This window comes from Pygocentrus nattereri, chromosome 2 (genome assembly GCF_015220715.1).
Source record: "Pygocentrus nattereri isolate fPygNat1 chromosome 2, fPygNat1.pri, whole genome shotgun sequence".
Classification (NCBI taxonomy): domain Eukaryota; kingdom Metazoa; phylum Chordata; class Actinopteri; order Characiformes; family Serrasalmidae; genus Pygocentrus; species Pygocentrus nattereri.
In genome coordinates, this window is record NC_051212.1 from 31,181,676 (window position 1) to 31,198,776 (window position 17,101).

At 39.1% G+C, this 17,101-nt stretch overlaps 1 protein-coding gene across 5 annotated transcripts in view; it reads right to left on the reverse strand.

Moving 5' to 3' along the window:
* LOC108436235 (nuclear factor 1 B-type) overlaps window positions 1–17,101 on the reverse strand; it is a 109,010-nt gene that overhangs the window by 17,889 nt on the left and 74,020 nt on the right. For all 5 annotated transcript variants that reach the window (XM_017712602.2, XM_017712606.2, XM_017712604.2 and 2 more), the window contains exons 5-10: window positions 15,257–15,374; window positions 15,017–15,129; window positions 9,732–9,866; window positions 8,135–8,319; window positions 4,596–4,734; window positions 3,615–3,697 (exon numbers count right to left, since the gene is read on the reverse strand). In XM_017712602.2, the coding sequence (XP_017568091.1) occupies window positions 3,615–3,697; window positions 4,596–4,734; window positions 8,135–8,319; window positions 9,732–9,866; window positions 15,017–15,129; window positions 15,257–15,374 (773 nt within the window). The remainder of the gene's footprint in view (window positions 1–3,614; window positions 3,698–4,595; window positions 4,735–8,134; window positions 8,320–9,731; window positions 9,867–15,016; window positions 15,130–15,256; window positions 15,375–17,101) is intronic.

Consider the following 17,101-nt stretch of genomic DNA (forward strand, 5'->3'; position numbering starts at 1 on the left):
TTACTGTCCATAGATCAAGATTAAGAGTTTTTGGTCTAGTTTTCAAAAAAAGCAGTGCTATGGCCAGCCATGCTATATCTGCCTTCTCAGTCAGATACTTTACAACAGGCAGTCATGTATGTTATATAGTATAACATACTCACAAAACTCTCACATTTTACAGTCACAGAAAACATAAAATTCTCATTTCCATGAATTGTTAGCCTGTATATTTTCTCTATCATCCTGTTATGAAACATAACAAATACCTGAATAGTGATTTGAGTTTTCAAATACTGGCACCTCCAACAGATAACTGAATAATTGTGTATCCATACACATCTCCACAGAACATGCACACTCTCTGATCTGATAATATATAATTTATTTTGTTATAGATTTAATTATGTAATTACATCTAACTAGTACAGCAAAATGACAGGGTTTATGGCTAATGGGAGCATATCAAGAGTAAACAGAGAGGAAGAAACAAAAAAACAGTGAAGTAATCAAGCTATGAGAAAATGGGAAGGAAATTAATATCAGAAAGAGAGAAAGAGAGAAGCAGAAAGACAAAGGAGAAAGACTGAGGGGGTAAAGAAATAAGGCAAGGATAAACAGACACAGCAGAGTGAGAGAAAGAGAAAACAGAGTGAACAGAACGTGTCTGCGAAGCGAGCGGGACCTGCTGAGCGTCTGAAGTCTAGACGCTTGTTCTCAGGTTGCAGACGGCTCGACAGCGCCCAGCCTCTCAGCCTGCTGGGAAGGGACGGCCGCATGGCTGAAAGGTGACGCCGTGGTGACGGCTGTAATCCATACGGCCCTGCGCGTTACACCACATGCCCCACAAAGGCCCAGCAGGGGAACGCAGGTGTCAATACAACTCATAATATCGTATGATGAATCACCTTGCATAAAAGCTAGTGTATACCGGAGACGTTATTTACCCCGCTATGGGGCTCAATGGCCACAGGTTCAGCGCAGGTCAGGCCCTGCTATACAAATCACTGGGCAGAAAGCACATAAAGGCCCAGGCTTATATAAACATGATGGATGGCTGATATATCACCCTGTCTGTTTGTGACCCTTCTCCTTATTCTGTATATTATGGCCGAAACAAAAGAAACTAAGTGTGCGGCTGACGCTTTGCTGCACACAGAGGAGCAGAAGAACTGCAGATTTGTATCTGAGATATCTGTTCAAGTGGACAGTAATGACAACACATTCACACACTTTTATTCATACTGACATACCAATACATATATTCAGTCATGTATCCATGCTTCTTTCTTTCTCCCTATGGATTCCATTTATCTATTAGTCATTTTATCTAGCCATTTACTCTGTATCTACAACATATATTTATATATAGATTAAACATAATAATATCAATAATGAAATACTAAAAAAAATTGACTAAAATATATCTTCTCAATTAATGGGCAATGTATATTTGCCTGTATAGAGCCTGTTTAATTCCATTCATTTGCCACAGGGTGTTTTTAAGTCTGTTTATAGTTGACATTATAACATTATTATAATATTATATTAAACTTTATATTATATTATATTATTTTATATTATATTATATTATATTATATTATAACATTTTGGAAATGCTAAATGGCTATGTATGGCTGGTTATTGTTCAGATGGTAAATTTTTATTGGACTTTATTAAACACTTTGATTACTCAACTGAACAACTCATCTAAATAACTGATAGATTGTCCAATTACTACAATGAACTGCGACCATGCTAAACTATGTAAAGTCCACCAATCCAAAAATATATGTACTCAAACTATCTGTTTCATCATCTCTGTGGCTATTTCTGCCATTTAATCCTCTCTCCTCTGTTAATAACACAATTTCTCAAAGCAGATGCACTTTGGTATGTAAAGAACATAATCAACAAACAAAATATTAAGAGTTTACTGATCAGAATTGCAGAACAAATAGCAGTGCACCCAGACACCTCACCTATCTTTCATACAGCGACAGAAAACAAAGTAGCTTCTACATGATGATACATTTTACTATAGTGAGCATGGACACACACACCCCATAACTCCTTTTGCTGCAGATTTAACCGAGTTAAAAGTCTCAACATCAACTGCAGGTGAGATGCTCAGTTTGACGGGGTTAGTCCATTTGTCTGTAATATTCAAAGCTTATGGAGAACTGAAGAACGTTAACACTTAGACTGCATAACTCTATCAGTAACTACACTGGGTCTCTTTTAAAAAAACAAAAAAAAAATCAAAGTTCTGTGCTCTATAGTACATCAGTGGTGATGAGCTGCACATTTCCCAGCCCTTGTCCAGCTATGCCAAACCAGAAAGCAATAAAAGCAGAGGCTTGCCATTACTCTAACTCAGGAGCAGGGCAGGAGAAAACCACTAATTATTATGAAGCCGCGTGCAGATGAATTCAATTAGAGGAGGGTGGAAAACGCTGGCCTCAGACCAGGCCTTTCATGCTGTACAGGACTGCTGCTACACACACACACACACACACACACACACACACACACACACACTAACACACACTAACACACAACTATTTCTCCCTTTATAACAGTCTTCTGCCAAAAAGATTGCGTTGTTAAATATCTTACAAGCCTAGCCTATTCACACCAAGTATTACACTTTTCTGTCAACTGTTTGGTCCAGTCAGAGACAATGCTAACCATTGTATTACAGTAACGTTTTCAATATACTGCAAAATTCAATAAATGACATGGGCCTCAGGGAAGGAAGCTGAAATCAAACAAAGAGTCAGGTCCTGGAGAACATCTATTAAAGCAGAACACCAGCAATGCCATAAAAAGCTGCAAAAATATGTGTAAAATGCTGACACATGTATACTACACACTTAAAACAAGAAATAACTCTAAAACCATCATGCACTAACTTGTGTTCTGTTAGGCTTTCATGTTTATCCTGTGACAAGCTTCTTCTGGGTTATTTTAGTTTAAATGAGAATTTGTACTGAAGAGGTTAGTCAGACTGGATGGTTTTCAGGGAAAATGGATCCTGTTTCTGGGGATTTGAATGAATGCTCTCTCCAAGACAATGACGCTGACCCACACTTGAAATGACCTTAGAGGCTCTGTGGGTCACCATGGTTACAGGAAAGCTAAAGGCAATATCTCAGCAACAGCTAGAGAGGAGTTCACAAACTCATGAAAAGACCTCAGCCTTGATTACAGTAGATCTACATGATCTTATATACATGCCACACAAGCTTGTTCACAAAATGACAGACAAAAAATAATTTCCCGTTTTAAAAAATGCTTTTAAAAATTGCAGTAGCTAGGACTATTTTAAGATACATCACTTTTACTCCACCAAATAATGACTTTAAACAACAGTGCAAGTGCGACAGAGAGAAAGAGTGAGAGAAAGAAAGAGAGAAAGGAGAGAGAGGCAGAGAAATCAAAAGAGAAAAAGGAGGTAAAGAGGAGAGACAGAGAGAAGGCGGCATGTGTTTGATTTGTGCTACTTGTCTATCTGTTGTGACACCTGTGGTGAGAGTTGAACAGCTGGGTGGGGATTTGGAAAAGAAGAAAGAGATGGAGAGGAAGATAGGAAAACAGGGAGGAGAAGGAGAGGAGGATAAGTAGCATCTCACCTGTTGCTGGTGGATGAAGGCAGGGTCTCTAGGGCTCAGTCCCACAAAACGGTTAGCAGTTGGGGTGCCAGGGGCTGAATAACCTGAAACACACACATACACACAAACACACAAACACATACACACAACATTTACAAACTAATTAGGAATGATGTAAACATATAAGCATGTTTAATCACAACAAGCATTGGCTAAAGCACCTATAAAGAAGGTTACATCATTCGGTATATACACATATATGATCACAAACATAACAAATTCTTCATTAAAGTAGTATTTGTCCCTGGGGTTTATTGCAGAGAAACCTTTGCTCTGATTTGCTGTCCTGTATTGTGCCTTATTTAAAAAGCAGATATGAGCAGACATATGTAGGTGCCTTTCTTTGTGCTTTTCTTTGTGACACCACAGAAACAATGGAAAGAACTAACATTTTAATGCTTAGTTTACATATATAGATTGTATTGACTGGGGAGTGAATACATTTAAAAACTGTTTTAAACTGTTTGGAAGTTTTTACACCCAACATCAATTTGTTAAAGAAAACTTAGCAGAAAATGTGAGGGAAATTCAGTTATCCATGTTACAAGCTCTTTAATTTGATTCTGTATTAATGTAATTGCGTATCAGTGCCAAGATATTAAGAACTATTTAACTGTCAAGGAATGATCCTAGATATGTTACATTGTGTACTTAGCTGTTAACATAGAACAGTTATTCATTAATTTTAATGACACATTAAATATACAATTTTTAGCAATACAATGATATCTTGAACATTGGTTGTCTAGTTGTTTCATAAAGCAATAAAAGCCCTCATGGTTGACAGTGATTTTACAGTGGTTAAGGAGATTTAACTTTGCTTCGCATTGTGCCAAACAGCACCCCATAACCCTGATAAAATCCCATTAACGCACGGCCTCTCATGGCTTACTGCTTTAGTACAACACTGAAATGGAGTGAGTGTGTATGCTCTGCTCTCACCCTCTGAGGATGTGGTGATTGGCTTGGTGTCAGGCATGGAGAGAGAGACTGGTCTGACTGCGCCGTGGTGGGGAGACGGGGTCAGCACTGGCGTGAAGTGGCCTGGAACCTTCCCCACCACCTGACCACTGCTGTTTGGCTGAGAGACACACACGCACACACAAACACACACACACACACACACACACACACACACACACACACACACACACACACACACAAACACAAACATACACAATTGGTCATAGTTTGTGCTTCTGCTGTCCAACAAATTAAGAAAAATCTCCCTCTCTTTCACAACTATATCTGACAATCCACATTCTGTAATCATCCTAAATCAGTGCACACTGATTTACACAGAACTCACACTGTACTGTGAGTTCTGTGTAACATGTCCACAGTAGAAAATATTTACAAAAGAAAAGACAGAAAAAAAGAGATGAAAAGAGAAGAAGAGAGAGAGGAAGAAGAAGGACAGAAAGAAAAAGGGAAAGAGAAAGAGGAGCTAGTGAGAGAGAAAAAGAGAGAAATAAAAAGAGAAAGGGGAAAAGAATGAATGTGCAGGGGAGAAAGAGAAGGAATGTGAAAAAAGAGACAATAAGACTGAGAGAGAGAGAGATACAGTGACACCAGAAGGGAAACAGACTGGGAGAGGGGAGAGGAAGACACACAGAGAGAGAGAGAGAGAGAGAGAGAGAGAGAGAGACTCTTGACTGCTGGAGACAGACGCTACAGAATTCACTTTGCGGGGCCCTAAGTTGAGTCCTCAGTCAGGCCTTTATGAAACAGAATGGTGTCTGCAGGGTTCCTCTATGTGAATAGAATGTTTAATTAGGGTGTAATATAATCTGCGTTAAAGCAAGCATAAAAACATCCTGGCCCCCGTCCACCCGATTATATGCAGCATGTTATTTGCAGAGCGATCTCCCCCCGCCGAGTGCTGGACCCCGGCAACGGCAAATATTTACGACATTTATCCTTCTACTCGCTTTCTCCTGAGTAACGGTCCCCGTGCGCTGGGCCTCGTTGTGTCTTTTCTTTACGATACTCTGGCAGCTTGCAGAACAGCAAGAAAGGAGAGAAGCCCCGACTCAAAAAGTGTTTCTCAATGTATCACATCACATCCAAAATGTATTCCATTTCATACTTCATGAGTGCTAGTTTACAAGTTCCTCAGTGCATCACAGCCTAATAACTGCATTTGTTTAAGAGTTGATGTTTTTTTCTGTTTGCTCACAGGGAGAGGACTGAGTTTCATGTTTCTATCAAGCCATAATTTCTGCTGTTGAGAGACTATGAAACTAAAGCCACAGTATTAGGAGGAGGTTTGTGGACACATGGTGGCCCTGAGCCTGCCATGGTGCAAACCGGCCATAAGCTCTGATTTAAACTCTGCTGGAGCTCAGCCAAATGTCCAGCAAGGTGGCGTACTCCTTCTAACTCTGCCCTTACCAAAACTGATGCTTTGAACAGATTTACGACGTTAAATTAATCAAATCTTTTTGACTTTCTGCACCTTCTCTTGTTTCAAGTGTCGTAAAAAGGTGTCATCAAAATTAATTCACACTCAGGGAAAAAAGAACAATAACCATCAAGCATCAACAGCACCATGCAGCTAGAAGGGAGTGTAAATTTCCCTTAAGAAAACGTTTGGAGAAATCTGTCCCTTTTTCAGGGGATTTTGTGGAGCTAATTAAGATGAGTGGAGCAGACTGGGTTGCTTGGCACAGAGGAAGAAAGACACAGTTATTTCACACTGGACTCACCCGGAGCCCATCAATCACCCATCAGAGAGGAGTCAGTTTCAGTGTGACCACAGCAGGCCCTCAACGCTGCGCTTGCTGAATAAACTATACTATTAGGGCAACTAGGGCTAATTCAGAAAAAAGTCTTAAAAAAGACAAAAGTACATTTTAATTTAGTGCAATTTGCAAACTGTCGGAGTTAAATTATATAATTATTTAAATGCAATGATCATTTGTTACAGTTAGATATTTAATCACATTGACATTAAATTAACATTGTGTTTTGACAGCTTTGAGACAGTTTGTTTCAATGTAATGATGCAATCATATTAAATCATAATATATCTCCTTTGCTACTTCCAGACAATAAAGTGTTAATAAACTGAAAGTTTAACATCTGTGCTTTTAACAGAATTTTTTTCTATCATTTAAATATAAGAGAGAAATAGTAAACACAAAATCGCAACAAGCCTTTATTACTGTGGCAGCCCTATGAGTTAAATATATCAATAGAAGCTAAAGATACAAGATACATATACCAACTGCACTTAAAAAAGAAAGCTTTTTAATATGCTGCTGTTTAGAATTATTCACATCTCTGAATGAGGCATCATATCATAACCAGTGTCTGAAAACTCCTTGCCAACAACTTAGCAGTCGACAGCCAGAGTGCGAGCTTCAGAGGGTAAATGCAGGCTTCCACACTGAACACACATGTGCTCCAGCTTATGTGTAGTGGCTAGCCTGGTTGGAGTGTTTATTGACTGGCTTTTGTTGTTGTTTTTCCCCTTTCCTCTATTCCAGAAGTGGTAAACACACTCGCAGTGACAATGCAGAAGCCGTCACTTGGTCCAGCCCTCTGCTTGGAGCCGAGTGAGATGAGGCGCCGATGGAGCAGACCACTAATGATTTTGCGTTCGTTAGCTAAACTGGGTCAATTACCGCTCCGAAACAATGTGTCCTGTTAATCAAACTCCTGCCTGACTCAGTGTGAAAAATGGAGAGAGGCTGAGAAAGAGAAATAAACATAAAGAGAAAAGTAGACACAGAAGTAAAAAGAAGGAAAAGAAGAATGCAGAAAGAGGGCGAGCAAAACTCAAACAAACTTTAGCTAAGGAGCTCTGACAGTGTTTAGTGCCTGTGCTTTAGAATAATGAGTCTCATCTCATTTTAAAGAGTAGCTGTAAGAAATGAATTGGCCTTAACTGTGTATGGCACACACATGCGCCTATGTGGTGAAAACTCTGCGCCTGCACAATTTTGAGCTTCTGTGAATTTAACATGCTGATGCAAGTTATTTCTGGAGGAGTGTTTTTGTATATGTGCAAGGGAAAAAAGATGATTAACGCTCAGAAGTCACAGTTATCACCTGCACATAATTTATCGCCCGTAGCTCACTGAAAAAATTGGAGAAATTATGTTAAAAATGCTAATTCTAAAATTGCAGTTGATACCAGATTTGTGTAAGATGTTTTGAGATGTTATCTAATTAGAATTTGACAAACATTTACTACTGCATATACAGTCATTTACAGTCCCTTGCCATGTTTATCTTCATTTCACATCATAATAAGTAGAAAAAGTAAATAAAGAACATAAATTGAATGTATGTTTAACACATTACAAAGTATAATAGAAGAGCACAGGACAATGACAACTCTAGACCTTTAAGAGTTAGAATGGGGTAAACTTTCTGTATAACCATTCTCAGGTAAACTAAATCTCATTACTTTCTAGGCATCCAGGTGTTCAGGTCCAGTGCAGTGTGTGTGTGTGTGTGTAAGCTGTGCTCACCTGGCTACTCTGGGGGCTGGACGGGTCATAAGGCTGCACGTAGTTCTTGAGGGAGTCGGGTGGGTTTAGGTGGGGTGGGTAGCGGATGGTGGGATGGGAAAAGTAGGATGAGGGAGCAGGGGGAAGGATGGCAGGAGCTGAGAACTGCAGCGGAGAGTGAGGGGGGGGACTCCTGGTGGAAATCACTGTGTACACAAGGATACAACACATATGTGTTACCCAACAGCCAACAAACACATGCGTTAACCATTATTTTGTTGTACTACATTGTACTACAGCGTATCATTATAGAGGGCTAGCTTTACACAGCCACATCTACAGTAAAGTAGATGTCTGTCTGTCTGTTTGTCTTCATGTTTGTCTGTCCATCCTCCTGTCTGTCTGTCCATCCATCCATCCATCCATCCATCCATCCATCCATCCATCCATCCATCCATCCATCTACCTATCAAACTGTGCTAGACTGTGGCCTTTAATGACCATGATTGGACACTTCTGGTTTGTAAAATACAACCATCAATATTCTGCAAGGATATATTTGGACTGCTAATTCATTCATTCCAGCTGGAGCTGTTTCATTTCCTTTTAATACTAATGATGTATGTTTTTACAGCGTTACCTTTCTACATCATCGTGAATAGCTGTTTAAGAGTTTGTACGAGTGTTCTGTTGTGTGGGATGTGTTTAGGTAGAATATTTCAGTGTGAACTGTGCCAGTTTGGAGCGGGGTGTGATAGGGATGCAGAAAGTTTCAGCTGCCAAAAATCTTCAGCTGAAAATAGTTAAAAATGGCACTTTGTTTTTGGCTGAAAGAGAAAAAATACTGAAAATTTTGGCAGAAAATACCCATAAACATCTTAAAAGTCTACAATGAAGTGTCAAAATCTAACGCTGAACAATTCATATTAATGGTAATAAAAATGAGAAATAGTGATTAATAATGCTGTTTTCTTCACCTTCCTGTGCCAATCGTCTATTTATGATTTCTACAAGGAACATTATACAGGCAATTTTTAATTTTGTTCATGCTGGGTATCAAGATAGAAAACAGCATCCAAGAACTTCTCCACTCCAGTTTTGATACCAAGCGAAAACATGACAATATGCAAACCTACTCAACATGCAGAATATAGCAAAACAACAGAAGCAGAAAGACCTCACTAGCACACCAAAGCCATCTGAACCCTCAGATTTTTGAAATGACAAAAAATTCACATACAATAATGTGAAAAAAACTAATTTATTACCTTGAATGACCATGTTGAAGAAGTTGGAATTCATAAGCACATACGCTAGCCTGCTGTAATAATTATATGTTTATTTTATGTTTTTTTTTTTTATTATTATTATTAGCTCAGATTTGTTCTCCTTAAAGGAGAGCCTATCAATAACAAGGTATTTTTCTTAATTACGTTGCATTTTTTTAAAAGCTTGTGCTAATTCAAAAGCATTCATAAACGGCAAATTCTACAAAAAAATCTTTTTCAGTTTTTGGTATTTGGTGGAGTGTGTACTGAACTTCAGTATCAGTTTTGATAAAGAATTTTTATTTTTTGCAACATTACTGTGTGGGGTATATGTTGTGAGATGAACGTACCACTGTGGCCCACACTGGTCAGGCCTGGGTGATGGTGCTGGGGGAAGGAGCTCAGGCGGGGTGAAGAGTCCTGAGGGGACGTGGGGCTGAACAGAGGCTTCTCCGCCTTCTTCATGGTGGGAGAGGACATCTCAGCTGCAGGACAGACATTCCCAGAGAACGCAGGTTATGTGACAGGTTAAGTGGACATTTAATAAAGTGAGCTCAGTGAAATCTGATTCTGGCACTGGTCCACACAGCCAATCAGAGTTGAAAACAGCCATAAACACTGGCTTTCCTGTAACCATAAATCTGCTCTTCATGATTCTTTTTTATCAAAGATCAAAAATTACTGTATGTATAGTATTTCACAGCATTTTTTAAAATGTGCCACTAATGTGATTGTGTATTTTGAAAATGTCTTCAAGTATTGTGATGATATACAGGTCCCAAATTACCCACAACTAACTGCAAGTCATCCAAAATCACTTTCTTGAGTCAGGGAAAAAATTAGTTCACATGTACATCAAACAAAAAATGAAAAAAATCTCTATCTCCGTCCAGGAGACAAGCGGGAGACACTGCTCTTGGTTGAAACAAGGAAAAGAACAGGCGAGAGAAACAGAATGGGGAGCTAATGATGCGTGTAAGCCAGCGGTTCTCTGACATATGTCGACTGTCGCTTGTGTGTGTGTGTGTCTTGAAGCTTTCTTTGTGGCTTTAAGTCAGAGAATGCACCCGACGATACGTCTCCTTGTGTAATGAACACCATAAACCCACCAACACACACACAAACAATCCATCTCTAACTCATTCTTTTGTTCTGTCTTTATGTCTGTTTCTCAGTTTCTTTGGTTACTACGGAATGATCTTAGCTACACAAAGACAAAAAACATGGAAAGCAGGGAAATTCCTTGTGTGTGTGTGTGTGTGTGTGTGTGTGTGTGTGTGTGTGTGTGTGTGTGTGTGTGTGTGTGCCTCTACACAGCATGTGAAGAAACAGAAGACTAAGCAAAACATGGAAAGTCTGGAAAAGTTGACAGATGGAACAGGTTGTCTTTCAGTAGTTTACTGTGACAGATGAAAAGTCTTTCAAAAATAATAGCTTGCAAGGATGATTCTTTCAGGATTCTGCAAGTGTAAAATGTCCTTATCATTTTTGGATGTAATCAGTATCTTACAACCGCAGTGGTTTACTTCACTCTCAGGACTGTGCTGCACAAATTTAACTGTTAGGATACAGGCCTGCTGCTGTCAGTTTACACTACAAGGTTTCTCAGTGCGTGTGTTTGTGTGTGTGTGTGTGTGTGTGTATGTGTTGGGGGGGGCAATGCAGGTATGGGATGGGATTATGCTTTCTGAACATGTCAGAATGTCAGGATCCAGCACATGGAACTCACTAATAATATTTGGCTACCGCACCTGTTGTAACAGAACTGGCATTTGTGGAAAAAAGAGAAAAAAAGAGGAGCTGTCAAAGCACTGGGGTTATACTTCCCCAGGAATGTGTGTGTGTGTGTGTGTGGGAGAGAGAGAGACAGAAGTGGGAAGAGAGAGAGAGACAGAAGCTAAAAAACAAAGTAGAACACTGAGAAAATGTACTCAAAAGGGCACAAGATTTTTTTTCTTTGTGTGTGTGTGTGTGTGTGTATGTGTGTGTGTGTGTGTGTAGGGTGTGTGTGTTTGGACTCGGGTAACACCACACATTTCTGAACAACATAGATCTGGAAAACTGATATATTATTTTTTTTCATTGCAAACAGCTGTTTGTTATCAAACCATTCCCCGAGTGAAAGCTGCTGTACCACGCCAGCAAAAGAGAGAGAGAGAGAGAGAAAGAGTGAAAGTCAGAGAGAAAGAGTGAGAGAGTCAGAGAGAGGGAAAAAGAGTTAAGAATCAGAGAAAGAGTGAGTCAGAGAGAAAGAGTGAGAGTCTGAGAGTTGGACTGAGAGACAGAAAGTCAGAGAGAAAAAGAGAGTCATTGAGAGAGAGAAAGTCAGAGAGAGAGAGAGAGTCAGGGGCAGGAAAGGGGGGGGGGGGTATGAAGTGTCCAAACAATGCCAGTCATTTCAGTAAGTTTACATTAGAAAAAGCAAATGAAGTGTATGTGTGTGTGTGTGTGTGTGTGTGTAAAGTTTTCTCTCTCCACGTGAGCAGTGTTGGCTGAGACACTTTCCTTCTGTCACAGCCTCATATGGCTTCAATATCAGTCCTTCTCTCTTCTGATATGAGCTCTACAAAACAAGCCTCTTTCTCATGAGCTCTCACCCTCTTTCTCTCTCTCTAGTCCCTATTCCCCTCTCCTCTCTTACCTCTATCCCCCTCTTCACTATTTACCTCATATGACCATTCCAGCAAGCTGAGGGGAAACAAAAGAAAAGAAGGACACCCTAACTCTTTAAATTCTAGCCGTTATTCACTTATTAACAATAGTAATTAACAATTAACAGTAAGGCTGAAAAAAGAGATGCAATGAATTTACATGATTCAGCTGTGTACATTAACTCTGCATTAATCTAATCTATAGAATTTATATATATATATATATATATATATATATATATATATATATATATATATATATATATATATATATATATATATATATATAAGGGAAAACACGAAGTTAACACGATCATAATGCATTAACGCGTTTTCAATTTAACGAGATTTTAAAAAATAGCGTTAACACAAATTCTATTTGGCAAAATGATGCGCATGCGTGGAATAGAGCTTAGAGTGAACGTTACCATGACAGTGAACATCACGTGAGGTCCAAACGTGTTGAACGGTATAAACCTTTCCCTATGACGCGTACTTACACGTTCCCATTGGAGTCTAATCGGATTCAGGCGTTTACATGGCTATTATTCTTCTATTTAATGGGTTATTTAGAGCTTTACCCACCTCGTTTAATCGGATAGAAATTATATTCCGAATGGCCTCAATCAGACTAAACTATTACGATTGAGGTGTTTACATGGACATATTCCGATTGAGCTGTTATTCAGATTATTAACATTATTAGGCTAGTGAGCCACGTTTACATGCTGTTTACAGTGCTGTAGCACTGTGGTATGACACTACATGTCCTTAATCCAAGGACACAAGTCCAACTTTGTGTGATTCATTTTTGTTTGGCCAGTAGCATTTGAGGGGTTAAGAATGTCTTCTGGTCATCAGATGTAGGAGCTGCAACATTAGCTAACATGATCATCATCAGAGGAGACTCTGTTAAACTAGCTGCAGGCTATTTTTCTCCCTTCTGGGTTTGGACTGCTCTCTCTCTCTCTCTCTCCCTGTCTCTCTCTCTCTCTCATGCTGGCCACCTGTCGGTCGTCAAGGGACAAGTTCAAACAGACGCTGCTGCACCTGTCTACCTCTCCTTTTCTCTTCCTCTCCCTCTCATTCTCTCTCTCACACCTGCCACTCCTGCCCTTGATGCTCTCATACACTCTCTCTCTCTCTCTGTGCCTATGTCATTCTCACCCTCTTTTCCTTCTCTGCTTTGGTCGGCCATGTGTCGTGTCTGAACCCTAAGGTCACAGCCAGGTCATGACCCTAACACGCACACACACACATACACACACACACACACACACACACACACACACTTAAAGAGGTCAGGTCAAGTTCAATTTGTGTCACACGCCACACTCAAGTCAGCTCCTCCTCTCAGTCCCACCTCTCTATGGCTAATCAATTACCAAGCCAAGCAAAAAACTACAACTGAACACAAAGGAGGCCCAGAGGTGAGCGGACTAGACCTAAACGCCTACACCTAAAAGACTAGACATAAAAAGACCTAGAGACCTAAAAATACCTAAATATAGAGAAGAATAAAATTAATGCTTTTTTAAACTTTCCCGCAATGCAGACATGATGCACTTTATTCCTAATTAACTTTGTTATTTAGTGCCTGGATGTTTGCATTATCATCTTCAATTAAACACTAATATTCTGCATTATATGCAAACTGACAAATGACAAATTTGTTTACTCTATTTGAGATACAGCATGGTTTTCTGTCAGAGACTCCTTGTGGAGCATGTAAATATGAAAAATGCATAACAAGAAACAGACCAGAAAAAGTAGCACCAAACTTGTGTGAACCTGTGCTGTAGCACTATAAGTACAAACACTAGTTAGGCCTGTTTCAAATATCAGCTATGATATAGTGAAACTTAAATCGGTGCTAACAAAAACAAACAACTCTTATACTGTGGGAGAGATACATTCGAGATCAGAATGCTGCAAAATATCACTGTTATATAAAATATTTGAAAAGTAGCACTGGAAATGAGCGCAGAGGGTGTGATTGCCACAGGTTGATGGTGAATGATTTGTTTTCAAACTCTGTGAGCCTGGCAGTTAGGAGTTCAGCAAGTGCAAGGTGGAGAGAAAAAAGGCGAAATGACAAGTTTATCAACATTGCACTAGGCTGTGATTTAGGAGGGGGAATAGCAGTACTTCATGTCCTCACATAGCAGAGAGGAGAAAAAGAGAGGGAGAGAGATAGAAAGAGAGACAGAAACAGAGAATAAAAAGAGTGAGTGCAAAGACTCAAGAGAGAGGAGAATGAGAGAGAGAGAGACAGAGAGAATACAGGCAGACAGATAGAGAGATAAAGACAGACAAACAGATAACAGAGAAAGAAACTCCCAACAGCACTACAGTCCTGTATTTTCTATACTTACATATATGTTTAATAGATTAAAATCAAATGTACACAATATTCAAGCTACCCAAAATGTACCAAATCTACCAAAGCATATTTTAGTGTCTTAAGTGTTTATTTCTTCAGTTTTACACAAGAGCTATGAGGTGAATGTAGCTAAATGGAAGCTTGCCACCAATGTGCCCACCAATTAGCACTGCAGAAACTGTATGCCTGAAATCATCATACATTTACCTCAGGCCTACTCAAAGGTAATCTGAAAAAGTAATCTTGGTTTTAGATAATGTATGATATTTATAAAAATAAATAAACAGCTATTTGCCCATATGTTTGTCCATATTATAGATCACAGAGTCTTACAGTGTCAAAAACACTTTAGAAGTCTGTTTCAGATTACCTAACAATGTAAAAAACTTTGAGGCAACTCCTTAAGTTTCCTTGTTAGAAACATTAGCATCAAAGCTCCAGTTCAAAACTAAAGAAGAATACTTCAAACACCAGACATGTCTTGGCTGATCAACTATATTTGAAGTAAAGGGAAATCAGATTTTTCACTAAACTATTCCTTCAAAATCACAGAATGCAAAACATGGCAATAACACAAGCACACTCACACTCTCACACTCACCTTGGTCTCTCTCATGCCAGGGTCGGCTGACTGGTGAGCTGGGGGAGGAGTAGAAGTCTGGGCCGGTGGGACTGGTCTCCATACTGTCCTCTGGAATCGTCTTGGCTCGTTTGCTGCAGATAACAAAGAGTGAGAAAGTTAATAATGTGTGCATGTAGGGGTGTCCAAAAACATGATAATTCAAAGATTTATGTGAATTCATATTAAAAAAAAGAATAAGGAGAAAGCATGTGTGCACACCTGCCATGAGGAGAAGGGAGTGAGCGGTGTAAGCTCACTGAGTTCAGGTCATGGTAATATGGCTGACTGGGCATGTCTGCCATTGTGAAATTCACCCCTGCCCCCTGCGTGATAGGAGCTAGAGAAGGTGAAAGAAGGGGGGAAAAGAAGAAAAAATTAGGAAATAAGCAAAGAGAAAATAAATTAAAATGTCTCATTCTTTCAAAAACCAAATTAATTCAGCAACATTTGCAATACATCAGCTACATCTACGCAAACAGGCACAAATACACATTCTCAATTTGATACAGTTAATCACATCTGGGTTTGCATGCTGACAAACCCAAACATGAATAGAGCAGTAACTCAATCTCTGGACAGGACAGCCTAAGGGGACTGGCGCAGTAACAACCATATAAGAGATATCACATCTACAGAAAAACCACAATACCCACAATACCGTTCAGCGGTCTAACCACCGGCAGCAGCCCTCTTTGTTTATACACAAAAGCACGTCTCAGCTAGTTCACTATTTAATACACTGGGAAATCTATACAGGTAGCATGCTGGCTGCAGACACACATACCTTACGAATGGTGTCATCTTAAATAGTTTATGAGAAAGTGAATAAAATATATCATTGCCTAAATTAAAAAAACTCACAAATGTTGGTGTTGATATGTGGAAACTAAGCTGCAGAAACAGCTTGTTTAGAATTTACTGTTTTTGTGACTTGATGAAAACTAATTAACTTATATATATATCCATCTATTAAGTCTACAGCAGTTTAGCTTTTACAAGGGGTGTTGTAGGCTGTAGGACAGTAACTAAGTAAATGTAGTTGTATCTGTACTTTACTGAAGTATTTCCATTATGGCCAACTTTTTCTTTCACTCCAATACATTTCAAAGTCAAATATCTTACTTTTTACTCCACTACATTATGCGAAATCTGTCGTTCTTTTTGGCTTATGTGTTCATGTAACACGTCAAAATGAAAGAAGCACGAAGCAAGAACATCAATCAGGGCACAGTGGTCACTTTGTTTAGAGCTTGTTTTGACCTGTTGGTCATAGCGACCCAGTGCAAGCACACAGTTCAATGTCTCAATTCTGGGATTGTCTATTCAACATAAATGATGAACTAACCTAACTTTGTGTAAATAGTCCACGATATAGAAATATGTGCACGTATCCAGTTGTGACTGACGTTTCTTTTTTCTGAATTTATATAAACACTATTTCATTTTACAGTAAATTTGTTTTTGCTAGTTTACGTTTATGAACAGAGACCTACAGACGCAATATAGTAAAAGACAACTCATTTGTGAACCTGAGTTTAAAGCAAGTTTTTATTAAACCTAAACTTGCAAATAAATCTTAAACTGAAACTTCACTTGTTTGTAAAAAGTTATTTTAGGGCCACTCAGTTCCACCTAATGGAAATTGTTTGCCTTCAGTGTTTTGTGCTTGTGACGATTTTAATAGACGTCAGCATCAGATTAATTAATGACATTCCATTAAAAGAGTGGTTTACCAAAGAATGACACTGGAGTATTTTCACCTAAAATGAGTTCATGAAGCAAGAGTCTTGCTACAAAAATGATAATAGAAATATAACTGGATGAGCTCCATTGAATAAAGTGATGCACTGAATTTTCTTGACTCAAATTTGGATGCAAGGATACAATCTCTCTCACATGCACACACTCAGTGAACTGCTGCATGCAAGATATGCAAGTAACCTGCTGAAAGCTAGTACGTGTGTAAGAGTATATCCCATTCCAATCCAGACAACAAAGAAAGAAGCCCAAACACAAGATTAAAGTGATACCTCATTAACTGTGTACTAGGAAAATCTACAGGTT